Below are 15,546 nucleotides of genomic sequence, written 5' to 3'. Positions count from 1 at the left end.
GTGTGTGTGTGTGTGTGTGTGTGTGTGTGTGTGTGTGTGTGTGTGTGTAATTTAGGTCTCGGTAACTTTTGATGATGTGGCTGTGGACTTCACCCAAGAAGAATGGATTTTATTGGATCAGGCTCACAGAGACCTCTACAGAGAGGTGATGCTGGAGAACTACCAGAACCTGGCCTCAGCAGGTGAGACTGCCACCAATCCTCATGGCTTGGGGAGAGGGATGGTAGATCCTGGTGTGCTGAGGGATCAAAATATAATGGAAAGTAAGACACACAGAGCTTGTCCTAATCCCACCTTTATACTACCTAATAACCTGTCTGTGAGAGAGTCAAGAGATTCAAGATTTCCAGTGGATGCCTAACGCTGTAGATAGAACCTAACTATATTGACAGTCATAACATTTTGAGTTGCAACAAAACTTGCCTGAAATCCTTTTTCAGGATTTCACAGACTGGAGTTTTATTTATTTATATTTTGGAAAACAAAATATAAGTAAATAAAAAATGAGGGCTACATGAGCACACTGTTGTGGTTTTGTTTTTGTTTTGTTTTGAGTCAGGGTCTCACTATATAGCCATGGCTGAACTGGAACTCTTTTGTGTAAATCAAGCTGGCCTTGAAGTCACAGAAATCCACTTGCTTCAGCTTCCCAAGTGCAAGTACTGGGATTAAAGGTTTGTGCCACCCTGCCTGGCAAGCTATGCTGAATTACAGCAAGCAAGCTGCTCTGTTAGAAAGGTGCTAAATGGCTAACGAATAGGTGGCAACTGCAGGTGGCTTGCATCCAAGGCAGAGCAGAGGAACAGTGTGAGAGTCTATAATGCAGCTCAAAAGGGTGTGCAATTTTATATAGAAATTTATATTAAAAAATTTCAGGACAGGGAGCTAATATGTAGTTAACCACAGACAGCAAAATCATGAATAAGTAGGGGCTGTTATGCATTTTAATTTTCTGTGGTGGTTCACGACATGCTGTATTAGATGGATGCCAGTCACCCTCTTAGAAACATAAATTATTGACTGGGCATGGTGGTGCATAGCTCTAATCCCAGCACTTGGGAGGTAGAGGCAGACGTGTCTTTGTGAATTTAAGGCCAGCCTGTTCTACATAGTGAGTTCTAGGACAGCGAGAGTTACATAGTGAGACCCTATCTCAAAATAAATAAATTAAATTTTAAAAATTAAATTTATTGAGTTGGGATGTAGCTGGGTGTTCTATGTAAGTCCCTGTGTTTGGTTCCCAGAACTGAGAGAAAGAGAGAGAGAGAGAGAGAGAGGAATATAGAAATATAGTCATTCTCTTTCTTTGACATACTGAATCAAAACTTCAGAGTAATATAAGTTTAACCCAGATGAATTTGATGCTATGTAGCCTTCTGTTTGAAAGTAAAATTATCTTTGTTTTACTTTACTTTTTATTTGACATGAAGTATTAGTGTTTTCTAATAGTGTATATAATCATTAATTAGAGTGTCTCAGTTCAGTAGTAATACGGAACAAAACAGGCAGTATTTGCTTAACATCTCTGAAACAGTTGCCCTGCTTTCATTAGAAGCACAGCTTTATGACCTGTTATGGGGCACATACCTTTACTCAAAGCACTCATGAGGCAGACAGGCAACTTTTGGTGAGTCTGAGGCCAGCCTGGTCTACATACTGATTCAGGATAGCGATGACTACATAGTAATGTCCTGTCTTAGAAACAAAGTAAAACAAAGCAGAACAACAACAACAACAACAAAACAGCTCCTGAATTATACTTCGTTTTATACTCTTTTTCATGAACCTTCTCCATGAATGCACTTTGCCATGTGTAAGGATGTGAGGTCATCAAACCCAGTCTGATCTCCTGGTTGGAAGAAGAGGATTTACACAGAGAAGATCTCCAAGGTAAGTGTTTGTGAAGAGTATGTTCCAAATTAGAATGTTTAATGTTTTTAAGATGCACTTGATGGTCAAAGTGTGGGCTTGTACTTGAAAAGATATGAAGTCCTCTACTTCTTAGACTCTTACTTTTTGCCTTCTCAGGCTTCCCTGTAATTTTACAAAATGACTTATTGTGTTTCATGTTTATTATCTGTTGTATATTTGTTCAGATCTTTGCTACCTTTCAGCCCTTGCTCACCATGAGTTTTAATTTTCAAAGAGTCGGTTTGAGAATCCAAGAACACATCAAAGATATCATCCACTATGGCCAAGTAGACTTCATCCCAGGTATGCACGGGTTGTTCAATATCGGAAATCCATCAGTGTAATCCACCATATAAATAAACTGAAAAAAAAAAACATGATAATCTCCTTAAATGCTGAAAAAGCATTTGACAAAAATCAACATCCATTCATGTTTAAAGTCCTGGAGAGATCAGTGATACAAGGCACATACCTAAACATAGTAAAGACAATATACAGCAAGCCTATAGCCAACATAAAACTAAACAGAGAGAAACTTAAATCAATACCACTGAAATCAGGGACAAGGCAAGGCTGCCCACTCTCTCTATATCTCTTCAACATAGTACTTGAAGTCCTTGCTAGAGCAATAAGACAAATAAAGGAGATCAAGGGGATTCAGTTTGGAAAGGAAGAAGTCAAAGTATCATTATTTGCAGATGATATGATAGCATTCGTGAGTGACCCCAAAAATTCTACCAGGGAGCTCCTACAAATTATGAATTTGGATACAAAAAAGTGGCTGGATACAAAATTAACTCAAAAAAAAAAAAAAAAAAAAACCCTCCCTTACACAGAAGACAAATGGGCTGAGAAAGACATTAGGGAAACAACACACTTTACAATAGCTACAAAGGACATAGAATACATTGGTGTAATTCTAGCCAAGCAAGTCAAAGACTTGTATGAAAAAAAAACTTCCAGTCTCTGAAGAAAGAATTAGAAGAAGATATCAGAAGATGGAAAGATCTCCCATGCTCATGACTTAGCAGGATTAACATAGTAAAAATAGCCATCTTACCAAAAGCAATCTACAGATTCAATGCAATTCCCATCAAATTGCCAACACAATTCTTTACAGATCATGAAAGAAAAATTCTCAACTTCCTACAGAATAACAAGAAACCCAGAATCACTAAAACAATCCTCCCCAATAAAAGATCTGGAGGTATCTCCATCCCTGATCTCAAGCTGTACTATAGAGCAACAGTAATAAAAAATGCATGGTACTGGCATAGAAACTGGCTGGTGGATCAATGGAATTGAATAGAAGACCCAGAAATAAACCCATACATTTATGGACACCTGATTTTTGACAAAGAGGCTAATGCCATAAAATGGAAAAAAGATAGCATCTTCAACAAATGATGCTGGTCTAACTGGATGTCTACATGTAGAAAAATGCAAATAGATCCATACTTAATTACCCTTCAAAAAACTAAAGTCCAAGTGGATCAAAGACCTCAACATAAAACAAGCCACACTAAATCTGTTAGAAGAAAAAGTGGGGAAGAACCTTGAGCTCATTGGAACAGGAGAAAACTTCCTAAACAGAACACCAACAGCACAGGCTCTAAGATCAACAATCAATAAATGGGACCTCATAAAACAGAAAAGTTTCTGTAAAGCAAAGGACACTGTCGTCAGAACAAAACAACAGCCTACAAATTGGGAAAGGATCTTCACCAATCCTTTATCTGACAGAGGGCTAATATCCAGAATATATAAAGAACTCAAGAAATTAAACAGCAACAAATCAAGTAATACAATTGAAAATGGGGTACAGAGCTAAACAGAGAATTCTCAATAGAGAAATATGGAACGGCAGAGAAACACTTAAAGAAATGCTCAACATCCTTAGTCATCAGGGAAATGCAAGTCAAAAGGACCCGGAGATTTCACCTTACACCCATCAGAATGGCTAGGATCAAGAACTCAAGTGACAACACATGCTGGAGAGGATATGGAGAAAGGGGAACCCTCCTCCATTGCTGGTGGGAATGTAAACTTGTACAAACACTTTGAAAATCAATCTTGCGCTTTCTCAGACATTAGGAATAGCGCTTCCTCAAGATCCAGCTATACCACTCCTAGGCATATATCCAAAAGATGCTCAAGTATACAACAAGGACATTTGCTCAACCATGTTCATGCCATCTTTATTTATAACAGCCAGAATCTGGAAACAACCCAGATGTCCCTCAATTGAGGAATGGATACAGAAATTGTGGTGCATTTACATAATGGAATACTACTCAGCAATTAAAAACAAGGAAAGCATGAAATTTGCAGGCAAATGGTGGGAACTAGAAAAGATCATTCTGAGTGAGCTATCCCAGAAGCAGAAAGGCACACATGGTATATACTCACTTATAAGTGGATAATAGACGTATAATATAGGAAAATCATGCTAAAATCTGTACACCTAAAGAAGCTAAGCAAGGAGGAGGACCCTGGGTAAGATGCTTAATCCTCATTCAGAAAGGCAAATGGAATAGACATTGGAAGAAGGTGGAAATAAGGAACAAGACAGGAGCCTACCACAGAGGGCCTCTGAAAGACTCTGTCCAGCAGGGTATTAAAGCAGCTGCTGAGACTCATAGCCAAACTTTGGGCAGAGTGCAGGGAATCTTTGAAAGAAGGAGGAGATAGAAAGACCTGGAAGGGTCTGGAGCTCCACAAAGGGAACAACAGAACCAAAAAATCTGGGCCTAGATGTCTTTTCTGAGACTTGATACTCCAACCAAGGACCATGCATGGAGATAACCTAGAACCCCTGCACAGATGTAGCCCGTGGCAGCTTAGTCTCCAAATGGGCTCCCTAGTAAGGGGAACAGGGACTGTCTCTGACATGAATTGATTGGCCTGCTCTTTGATCACCTCCCCCTGATGGAGCAGTCTTACCAGGCCACAGAGAAAGACTATGAAAGACAGTCCTGATGAGACCTGATAGTCTAGAGTCAGATGGAAGGGGAGGAGGTTCTCCACTATCAGTGGACTGGGAAAGGGGCATGGGAGGAGATGAAGGAGAGAGGGAGGGCAGGATTGGGAGGGGGAAAGGGTGGGGTTACAGCTGGGATACAATGTGGATAAATTGTAATAAATAAAAAAATTATATTAAAAAGTCGGTTTGAAATAAAACATTTAAAACTCATATCCTTAGTGTAGTCAATTTATTGACCTTGTCAAAATGATCACACTTTTCTTTCTTCCTAACAAGGTTCAGTGAAAGAGTCAAAAAAGCCTATGGTTCTTAACTCTGTAACTGACAATTTATTTTTCTGTTTATCTTCAGAATGGGAAATGCCACTTGGCACCAAAGAGCCAACACTGCATCAGGATTTTTTGAGGGGACAGACTTCCAGTGGAGTACAAACAGTAAGACTGACCAGAGATACTTGTTATTTCCCTCGTTCACAGACCATTGTGAACTCAATCATAGGAAACCAAATGGCATGCACCCAGGAGGGAACAGCAGTGTATTTGAGAAGTATTTTGAATATAATAAATTTTGGGGTGTCCAAAACCTATCACAAAGCCTATTCTTTAAGTGACCTGTTTGCACCAGGAATGATGGCACGTGCCCTTAATCCCAGCACTCAAGGAGGCAGAGGCAGGCAAATTTCTGTGAGTTCAAGCCCAGCCTGGTCCACAAAGCTAGTCCAGGACAGCCAAGCTACACAGAGAAACCCTGTCTCGAACGAAAAAAAAAAAAAAAAAAAAAAAAAAAAAGATTCCTTTGCTCAAGATTTCTCCGTGGTTAAAAACTCTTGATGCCAAGTCCTCATGTCTACATGCACGCTGCTGTGTGTACTCTCTCCCCCGAAATAAATAAATGTAATCTTATTTGTTTATTTCATTTCTTTTAGTCATTGTCTTACTTATGTAGCCCTGGCTAGCCTGGTACTATCTAGACCAGAAAGACCTCAAACTCAGTGAGATCTGCCTACCTCACTTAGCCTAATTAAAGAGAAAGAGATCCCACAAGTACACAACCCCAAAAGTATAACTAGATACTAGTATTTAAGGCAATTTTAGGTATATCTTAATGGTTGATTTGGGCTTACATCAAATGACAACTATTGTTGTATCATTCAATTTGAAAGAAAATATGGCAGAAATCTTCAACATGCTATAAAAAAGTTAAATGTAGTTTTATCATCCATTTATCAACAGGAGAGAAAGAACAGCCAGGAAACTTCTTTTCCCCCATTTCCCCCCTCAGGAAACTTCCTATTTACCACACTCAAGAAAGATTGGAAATTTTGTAGATAGATCACTACAAATGATAAATACATGAAAGAAGTAATATCCATCCTATTAAGAGAAATGTCTTAGAGTTTAGGTCAAAACTTGAGGTGATAGAGTCCTTTTAAGTATACAGTTCTGGATATATATTACTCATTTCTGAGATCCTTAAAGTAGTTTCATTAAAATACTGAAGCAAGGCCAGGCGTGGTGTCGAACACCTTTAATCCAAGCAATTGGGAGGCAGAGGCAAATGGATCTGTGAATTTGAGGTCAACCTGGTCTACACAGTGAGTTCTAGGACAGCCAGAGCTATGTAATGGAGAGGCACTGTCTCAAAAAAACAAAAACAAAACAAAACAAAACCCCCTGAGGCAAGGGGTCAAGTATGGTGGCACATGCTTTTAATCCCAGCATAAAGAAAGCAAAGGCAGGTAGATCTCTGAGTTTGAATCCAGCCTGCTCTAAACAGCTTTGGCCAGCCATGGCTATATAGTAAAACCCGTCTCAAAAACAAACAAAACTGCCAAAATACTGGAACATCTTTCCAAGATTAGATGGTTCTATGTTTTACATGTAATCAGTATAGCAAAAATCATCATTTTTCTGTCATCACATAAGTGGAATCCTTTAATAAGTCTGAAAAATTCTCTAACCATAATTCATCCCTTTATCAACAGGGCAGAAGCCATAGTGCACGAGAACTCTGTTACTATATACAATGTGGAGAAATTTTCAGTGAACATTCATATTTCAAGACACATGTGAAAACCCATAGTACATGGAACACTGGACATTTTACTCACTCAAATCATGATGCATCTGTTCAAGTACACACCATAAAAACTTATCCATGTAAGATTTGTGGAAAAGCCTTTGGACGTTCTTCAAATCTTAACAGACACCTACGAAGCCATACTGGAGAAAAACCCTACGAATGTAAGGAATGTGGGAAAGCCTTCACTACCTACTCAAGGCTAGTGGAACATTTTAGAACTCATACTGGAGAGAAACCATATAAATGCAAGGATTGTGGAAAAGCCTTTGCTAAGCGGTCAGGCCTTATAACACATATATCAACCCATGCTTCAGAGAAACCCTTTGCATGCAAAGAGTGTGGGAAAGCCTTTGCTTCCTCCCCACGCCTTAGTCAGCATGTAAGAATTCACAGTGGAGAGAGACCCTACATATGTAAGGAATGTGGGAGAGCCTTCCTCACTTCCTCATACCTTCGGAACCATGTAGGAAGAACCCACAGTGGAGAGAGACCCTATATATGTGGAGACTGTGGAAAAGCCTTCCATTCTTACTCAAATCTACGTAGACATGTAAGAACTCACAGTGGAGAAAGACCCTACATATGTAAGGAGTGTGGAAAAGCCTTCCTCAATTCCTCATACCTACATAACCACATACGAAAAACTCACAGTGGAGAGATGCCTCATATATGTGGTGAGTGCGGGAAAGTCTTCCACGCTTCCTCATACCTGCGCAGACACTTGAGAACTCACAGTGGAGAGAGACCTTGTATCTGTAAGGAATGTGGGAAAGCCTTCCTCAACTCCTCGTACTTACGCAAGCATCTAACCATTCACACTGGAGACAAACCCTATGAGTGTAAAGAATGTGGGAAAGCCTACCGTAGGTACAATCTGCTACACGACCATTTAAAAACTCACACAGTAGAAAAGCCATTTGAATGTGATGTATGTGGAAAATCCTTTCAGTATTTCTCATACCTTACTAAACACATCCGTATTCACACTGGAACAAAACCCTATAAGTGTAAGTATTGTGGGAAAGATTTCACTACTTCCTCAAGCCGAACTGAGCATATCCGAACTCACACTGGCGAGAGACCCTATGAGTGCACAGAATGTGAGAAAACCTTCACTTCATCCTCTAACCTCATTCACCATGTAAAAATCCATGCTAGAGAGAAACCTTTCACTGAGAATGTAGGAAAGCCTACGGTGGATTTTGATTACTAACCGTACACTGGTAACTCATGGTGAACAGAAGCACTTCACATCGGAGGAACGCCAAAAATTCTTAACCCCTCACACCTTGATTTCATCATCCTGGAACTTACACTGTTAAGAAACTAGAACTGTGGAACATCCCCCAATTATGACAGCTTACTTTGAAAACAGGAAAGGAACTCATACTCAAGATGTCCCATGAATTTAAGGAAAGAAATATTAAAGCGCTCATTATTTCCTAGGAACTTACTAAATATGTGAGACTTCACAGTGAAGGGGAACACACTGTCGTGAGATGTGCTGAAGGTTATAGTCCTGCTAAGTATTTTTAATTCATTTGTCCCAACAGTTGAGAAAACTTTATGAAGGTAAGGAATGTTAGAAAGTCACATGAACTTAATCCTCAGTGTTTAGTAAACATTATAAATCATATCCAAGAGAAAGTAACCATATGGAAATTTTGTCCATGTGCCCTGAAGTGTGGTTTGCTGGCAGCAATAAGGCCTGTTGGATGATATAGTTTATTTGGATTTTTTGTTATCTGTCCTGATATTCCTAGAGTGACGTTTTCTTCTCTTCAAGCAGCACCATTTCATCTTGGTTATCTTGGTTGCTACAACTTCTGGGTAGTGACTGGTGATATGAGGAGTTTTTGGAATATAAACATTGTTTTAGTGTAGTGTAGATTCTCTAGTTGGTTTATTGTGCTGTTAAACATGCTACCCTATAGTAGCTTGCAGCAGCTAAGTTTCATAATACAGTTAAAATGCCCTTGTTCCTCTTTTACAACTTTTAGATAAAAGGCATATAAATAAGTAAATAAATAAATAAGCAGACAAGCAAATTAGCAAAGTCCCTTCCACAAACACATTAATCTATGAATCTAAATACATCAGTCATTTGATGAAGCCAGAGCCTTCAAGATCCAAATATGTCTCCCATCCTACACTGTGAACACTATAGCCCTAGGGTCCCAAGTACTAAAGTACATGAACTTTTGGGGAACATTTCAGATACAAATCATAATACAACCCCTCCCAGTTTCTGGTAATTCCTCAAGGTTACAAACAACTTGAATGCTTGGGGGTATGTTTTTATAATCATTTTAAATTTTGGTGGTTTTCTATTAATATAAAGAGTGGAAGTAGGATAGGCATATGTGTCCCAATGCACATGTGGAGATCAAGAAAACTTAGAGGAATCTGTTCACTCCTTTCACCGTGTGGGTCCCAGGAATAACACTGAGGTTGTCAGGCATGGCTTGGCAAGTACCTTTACTCACTGAGTTGGATGATGACTCACTGGCCCATAATTTTCATATTCAGAACAATTAACTGGGGGACTAGAGAGACTGCTTTGTGGCTAAGAACACTTGCAGCTGTTTCACAGGGCCAAAGTTTAGTTCCCAGCACTCACACTGAGATGTTTGCAGCTGCTTGTATTCAAGCTACAAGACATCAGACTTCCTCTTGTCTCTGGGTGCCCACAGGCAAGTGGACATGTAGACACATAAATATTTTTTTTTAAAGAAAAACAATCAATCTAGAGTTCCAAACTCTATTCTTTTTTTGGGACTCACTAAGCATTTATGTGCCTTGTCCCTAAATCAGTCTAGATCAAACTGAAGAGAAATAGAGACATCACCTATACTCTTGCTCATTAGAATTATTCAAAATTGTGCATAAGAATCTTCATTTAGTCCAGCACCAGTATGACTTCCCACAGAAAACTCATTAACCCTTTCTTCATAGTTGGTGTTTTACATATTGTGCCTTGGGTACAGCTGCCACTCTATTACATTTTTCTTTTGTAGAAAGCTGCACATGCATGGTTCATACCAGAAGACAACTTGCACTAGACAGTTTTTCCACCATATGAGTTCCAGGTATCAAACTTGGGTTATCAGGTTTAGCAGCAAGTACCCTTTCATGCTGACCCATCGTGGGGTCTCCTCTATGTTTTTAATTGATATTTAAGACTCAGACATCTTAAAATTACTTCTTAATTGTAGGGTTTGTTTTTGTTTTATGTGTTTTTTTTTCATTTGTTTTTTGTTGTTTGGTTTTTGCTTTCTCTTTTTATCGGCAACCAATAAGCTCTATTCCTAGCTCCACACATCCTCTTTGATAATATGGTTTCGTTGTATAGTCCCAATTGCCCTGGAACTCATGCTATGCAGATAGATGTGGTGTTGCACACCTTTAATCCCAGCATTTGGGAGGCGGGGGCAGGCAGATCTCTGAGTTTGAGACCAGCCTGGTCTACAGAGTGAGTTCCAGGACAGCCAACGCTACACAGAGAAACCCTGTCTCAGAAAAAAGAAGAAGAAAAAAGAATGAAAAGGCAGTAATAAAATAAGGTTCAATATAAACATACAGGAAAAGAAAGAGCTTGCCCTTAGAGTGGTTTGTATGCCCAGTGAGACTCCATTGGAGAAGACTCATTTTTTCCTTTGGGAGAGGTTTTCAGTTGGAAATAGCTTCTGGATTAGAGATGTGGGCTTGTGTCAACTTCCTGTCCAACCACTGGGACAAACCCCATCTGGCTTAGACCCACACAGGCCCTGTGCATGGCGCCGAAGTCTCTGTAGGTTGATATGTGTCTCATTCTTATTTTCTTGGTTTTCTTCAGTCTCCTGAGGGGAGGAATTTGATGGAAACCTCCTGTTGAGGACTGAGTATTCCAAGGTGTCTCCCTCTCTGCACACTGTAGAGTTGTGGGTCTCTGTGTTTGTTTCCATCCACTACAGAAGGGAGCTTCTCTGATGATGGCCAAGCAAGACATTGATCTGTAAGTACAGCAGAATGTTGTTAGGAGTCATTTTTATTGCTACATCCCTTTAGCTGGATGGTAGTATTTAGTTTTCTCCCAAGTTCATGGCCTATCTAATCTAGTGTTCTTGGCCATCTGAGCAGTGCTGGGGACAGGCTCCATCTCATGGAGTAGGCCTTGAATCCAATCAGATACTGGTTGGTTATTTCTACCAGCTTTGTGCTACTGCCACCAGTGCACCTTGCCACAAGTCACCACTGTAGACTGAAGGGTTTATAGCTGTGTGGTGGTTGGTTACCTTTCTCCTTTGCTAGCATGCATAGTATCTTTCAGTACCACGAACACTAGTCAGTAGGGGTAAAGGCTCTAGGTAGGCGCCAGCTCAGCTTGTCTGTCATGTAGGCGTTGTCTTCAGCAATAGGGCCTGACCATCAGTTTGTGGAGAGCAACCAAAAGCCTTGCCAATAGCTTGGGTTGTTCTGGGGTTTCCATGAAGCCCCTTTGGCCAACAACTCAATTATATGTAAACCATTCTCTGAACTTAAGCTTTTATTTTGTGACAAGAAATGTCTGGTTGGAGCTTTATCTCTTCAGTTATTCGGTGATTCCATTAAAATTTCTTTCACATATATGAAAATATATATCTTAAGAAGCTTCTAGGGGCTGGAGAGATGGCTCAGAGGTTAAGAGCACTGACTGTTCTTCCAAAGGTCCTGAGTTCAATTCCCAGCAATCACATGGTGGCTCACAACCATCTATAATAAGAGCTGATGCCCTCTTCTGGCCTGCAGGCATACCTGTGGACAGAATACTGTATAAATAATAAATAAAATAAATCTTAAAAAGAAAAGATGCTTCTACTGTATTAGGTTTCTATATGACTCTTCAAATCACCCTGAGTTTTAGCTGTCCCTCCCCACATTTCCTCCCTTAGTCCCTTCTTCCCTCCCCCTCCCTGTTTGATTCTCCCATTCCAGTTGTTCCCCCCTCCTCCATCTATATTCTATTTCCCTCTCCCAGGGAGATCCATGTGCCTGCCCCCAAGTTCCTTCCTCCATACCTAATCTATCTGGGTCTACATTTAATGGATAATATCCATTTATAAGAGAATACATCCCATATTTATCTTTTTGGGTCTGGGTTACCTCAGGATGATTTTTTTTTTTTTTTTTTTTTTTTTTTTTTTTTTTTAGTTCTATCCATTTACCCTCAAATGTTATGATTTTTCTTTTTTCAAGACAGGGTTTCTTTGTGTAGCCTTGGCTGTCCTGGACTCTATTTGTACTCATAGAGATCCAGCTGCCTCTGGCTTTCTGGGTGCTGGGACTGGAGGTATGCACCACCAAGCCTGGCTCCACATTTTCTTTATCACAGTCCTCTGTGAAGGACATCTAGATTGTTTCCAGTTTCTGGCTGTTACAGATAGAGCAGCAGTGGACATGGTTGAGCAAGTGTCTCTTTGTGTCATATAGAGTCCATCTGATATATGCCCAAGAGTGGCATGGATAGGTCTTGAGGTAGAGCCATTCGCAGCTTTCTGAGGAACTGCCACACTCATTTCATGTGGCTGTACAAGTTTGCATGTGATGGTATCTTCAAGATTTCTTAACTTTGGCATTCTAGATTTTTCCAACTATTTCTGTGATTTCAGAAGTTTTCTTGATAACTTTAAATGTGTTCTGTTGCAATGCCTTTTACACTTTGTTTTGTTGTTTTTGTTTGTTTGAGGCGCTCTTTCTTGAGACAATACCCCAGGATGGTCTAAAATTTACTGTACAGCTAAGGATGACATTGAACTTGTAATCCTCCTGCTTCTACTTTTTTTTAATTTTTCTTTTTCTCTTTTCTGTTTTTGTTTTTGTTTTGTAGTTGTTTTTTGAGACAGAGTTTCTATAGCCCTGGCTGTCCTGGACTCATTTTGTAAGTCAGGCTGACCATGAACTCACAAAAATCTGCCTCTGGGGTTAAAGTGCTGGGTTTAAAGGCATGTGCCACAATGCCCAGTCCACTTTTATTTAAAAAAAAAATATTTTTTTTTTAAGATTTTTTTTCTTTGGCCAGGCATAATGGTGTATGCCTTTAATCCCAGCGCTTGGGAAGCAAAGGCAACCACAGATCTCTGTGTTCTGTGTGTTCAAGGCCAGCTGGGTTTACATAGTGAGTTCTAGGATAGCTAGAGCTACATAGTGAGATCCTGTCTTGAAAAAAAACCAAAGCAAATTTTAATTATGTGTATGTGTGCTATCTGTGTGTGGGTGAGTGAAGGTGCCCACAGAGGCCAGAGGTGTCAGATCCTGCGGAGCTGAAGTTACAAGCAGTTTTAATCCACCCAATGTTGGTGCTGAGAACAGAACTTGGGTCCTTTGCAAGAGTAGTACATGCTTCTAAGTGCTAGGCCTTTATGTACTGCAGATCTCTCTGGCTCCTGCCTTCTCTTTCTAAAGCTGGGATTACAGGAGTGGACCCACACCTTTGCACGAAGTTTCAGTTTTTGTATGCTTAGTCTACTGCTGACAGTATTCATGTTTAATCTTCTTTTTCTCCCTATAGGCATAAAATTACCATAGGACCTCTATTTCTGACAAAAGCAGTGGAAGGGAGGGTTGTTTTAATGACCAGTGAGAAAGACATGCCTCCCCCTGTCATTTACATGTCCCCAACCTCCAGGTAGTTTTATGATCGTGAGACACACTGGACACTGAGAACACCACTTTTCATGTAGTCCAGCCTCAAGTTGGGACACAAATGGCACTGACGAGGCATTTTCTAAAAGTAGTGGTGGCTGTGAGATGACCTAGTGGGCAAGATTGCTTATTCTGCAGGCATACTTACCTGAGTTGGAATCTCAGCACATGTATGAAGTGTTGTTATGGCTGCACACACCTATAACCCCAGCACTTAGGGTGGAGACAGGTGGATCCTGAGAGCTCCAGCCTACCCTACAGGGGAACTTTCATTTCAGTGAGAAACTCTGTCTCAAGGAATTGAAGGTACAGAGTAATTGAAGAAAGCATCAAACTTGTCCTGTTCTGGTCTCTAACATGTGTGTACATACACACTCATGTTGACTACAAATAAAAAGTGTGTAATCATTATATAAAGTAGGGGGTTTCAGGACAGCAAAGTGGCTCAGTAGGTCAAGGTGTTTGCCTTGCAGCCTGTTGACCGGAGTCCAGTCTCTGAGACCCACATGGTGGAAGGCGAGAACCAACATCCTCAAGTAGTCCTCTAACTTCCACATATGTGCTCCCCCACCCTGCAAAAAAAAAAAAATAATAATAACAAAATAGTGGGTTTCCTGGGGATATTTTCACACAGGTACATCATATGCTTTGCTCATATTTGCTCTCACTTCCTTGTCTTATCCTCCCATCTCCCCTGCTACTAGTTCCTTTCCTCTTCCAAAATATTGCCCAAAAAAAGTCTTTGAAGTTAGAATTCAGATCAAAACCAGAACCCACAGAATGTTCATTAAACTTGTCTCAACTTTCCTAATGCTGTGACCCTCTTAATACAGTTCCCATGTTGTGGTGAACCCCCAATCATAAGATTATTTTCATTGCTACCTCATAACTAATTTTGTTACTGTTATGAATAATAATGCAAATATCTGATAGGCAGGATATCTGATGTGCCATTCCTGTGAAAGGTTCAACACCCACAAAGGGGTCATGACCCACAGGTTGAGAACCAATGGCTTAGTGGTTAAAGATGCTTGCTGCCAAATCAGGAAGACCAAGTTCCTGGAACCCACATAATGATTAAGAATTGCAATGGCAATGATGTACCTCTACCACCTTCCCCAATAAACGTAATTTTAAAAATGAAAGAACCTTCCATACTTGATCCAGTTTTGTGAGCTGCCTGATCAAACAAGTACCTATAGTCTTCGTAAGATTTAGACAACCAGAATGAGCCCAATGTGATGGTATGTGCCTGTAATCCCAGCACCCAAGAGGATGAGGCAGGATTAACTTTCTGGCTAGCCTGGCCTATCTAATGAGACCCTATGTCAATGGGGGAAATTTTTTTAAAGAACCTAAAACATGATAAATCAAGAAAATTATGCCCAAATACAATGAGATTGTTAGAACCTAAGATCAAAGTTTTTGTCCTTGTTTTTTTTGAGACAGGTTCACATATAACTCAGGCTATCCTCAAACTCATGTACCATGGAGAATGACCTTGAACTTCTGATCCTCCTTTGGCCTCCACCAGGGTTTCAAGCATGTTAAGTAAGCACTCTATCAACTGTGCTACAGTCCCAACCCCAAGTGTGTATACTTCTACTTATTGGAGGAGTTCAGTCTCCTTTTTGCCAACATGCCCTCGAACTCCTGGGCTAAACTGATCTACCTCAGTTTCTTGATTAGGTAGTAGTATGTATGCACATCCCCATTTTAATGTCTGAGAAAGGATCCAGAGCTCTGCATTGTGCCACATAACTATAATTTTGGTACTTGGGGAGGTAAGGCAGGACAATCACAAGCTCCAGGTCATCCTACATAGTGAGACTCTGAAAAACAAGGATTTATTGAGACATTGCTTAGATAGATAGATAGATAGATAGATAGATAGATAGATAGATAGATAG

General features: G+C 40.1%; 1 protein-coding gene across 1 annotated transcript in view; it reads left to right on the top strand.

Annotated features, from left to right (window-relative positions):
• LOC129672084 (zinc finger protein OZF-like) overlaps positions 1–12,088 on the top strand; it is a 19,577-nt gene extending 7,489 nt beyond the window's left edge. Inside the window, exons 3-6 of the mRNA XM_055601319.1 lie at positions 56–182; positions 1,819–1,890; positions 5,246–5,328; positions 6,879–12,088. Coding sequence (XP_055457294.1) covers positions 56–182; positions 1,819–1,890; positions 5,246–5,328; positions 6,879–8,189 — 1,593 coding nt within the window. The 3' untranslated portion in view covers positions 8,190–12,088. The remainder of the gene's footprint in view (positions 1–55; positions 183–1,818; positions 1,891–5,245; positions 5,329–6,878) is intronic.
• Positions 12,089–15,546: the final 3,458 nt, after the last annotated feature.

This window comes from Psammomys obesus, unplaced genomic scaffold (genome assembly GCF_907164565.1).
Source record: "Psammomys obesus unplaced genomic scaffold, mPsaObe1.curated_primary_1811, whole genome shotgun sequence".
Lineage (NCBI taxonomy): Eukaryota > Metazoa > Chordata > Mammalia > Rodentia > Muridae > Psammomys > Psammomys obesus.
Note: the sequence above shows the minus strand (reverse complement) of the source record. Positions and strands in the feature narration are given on the sequence as shown.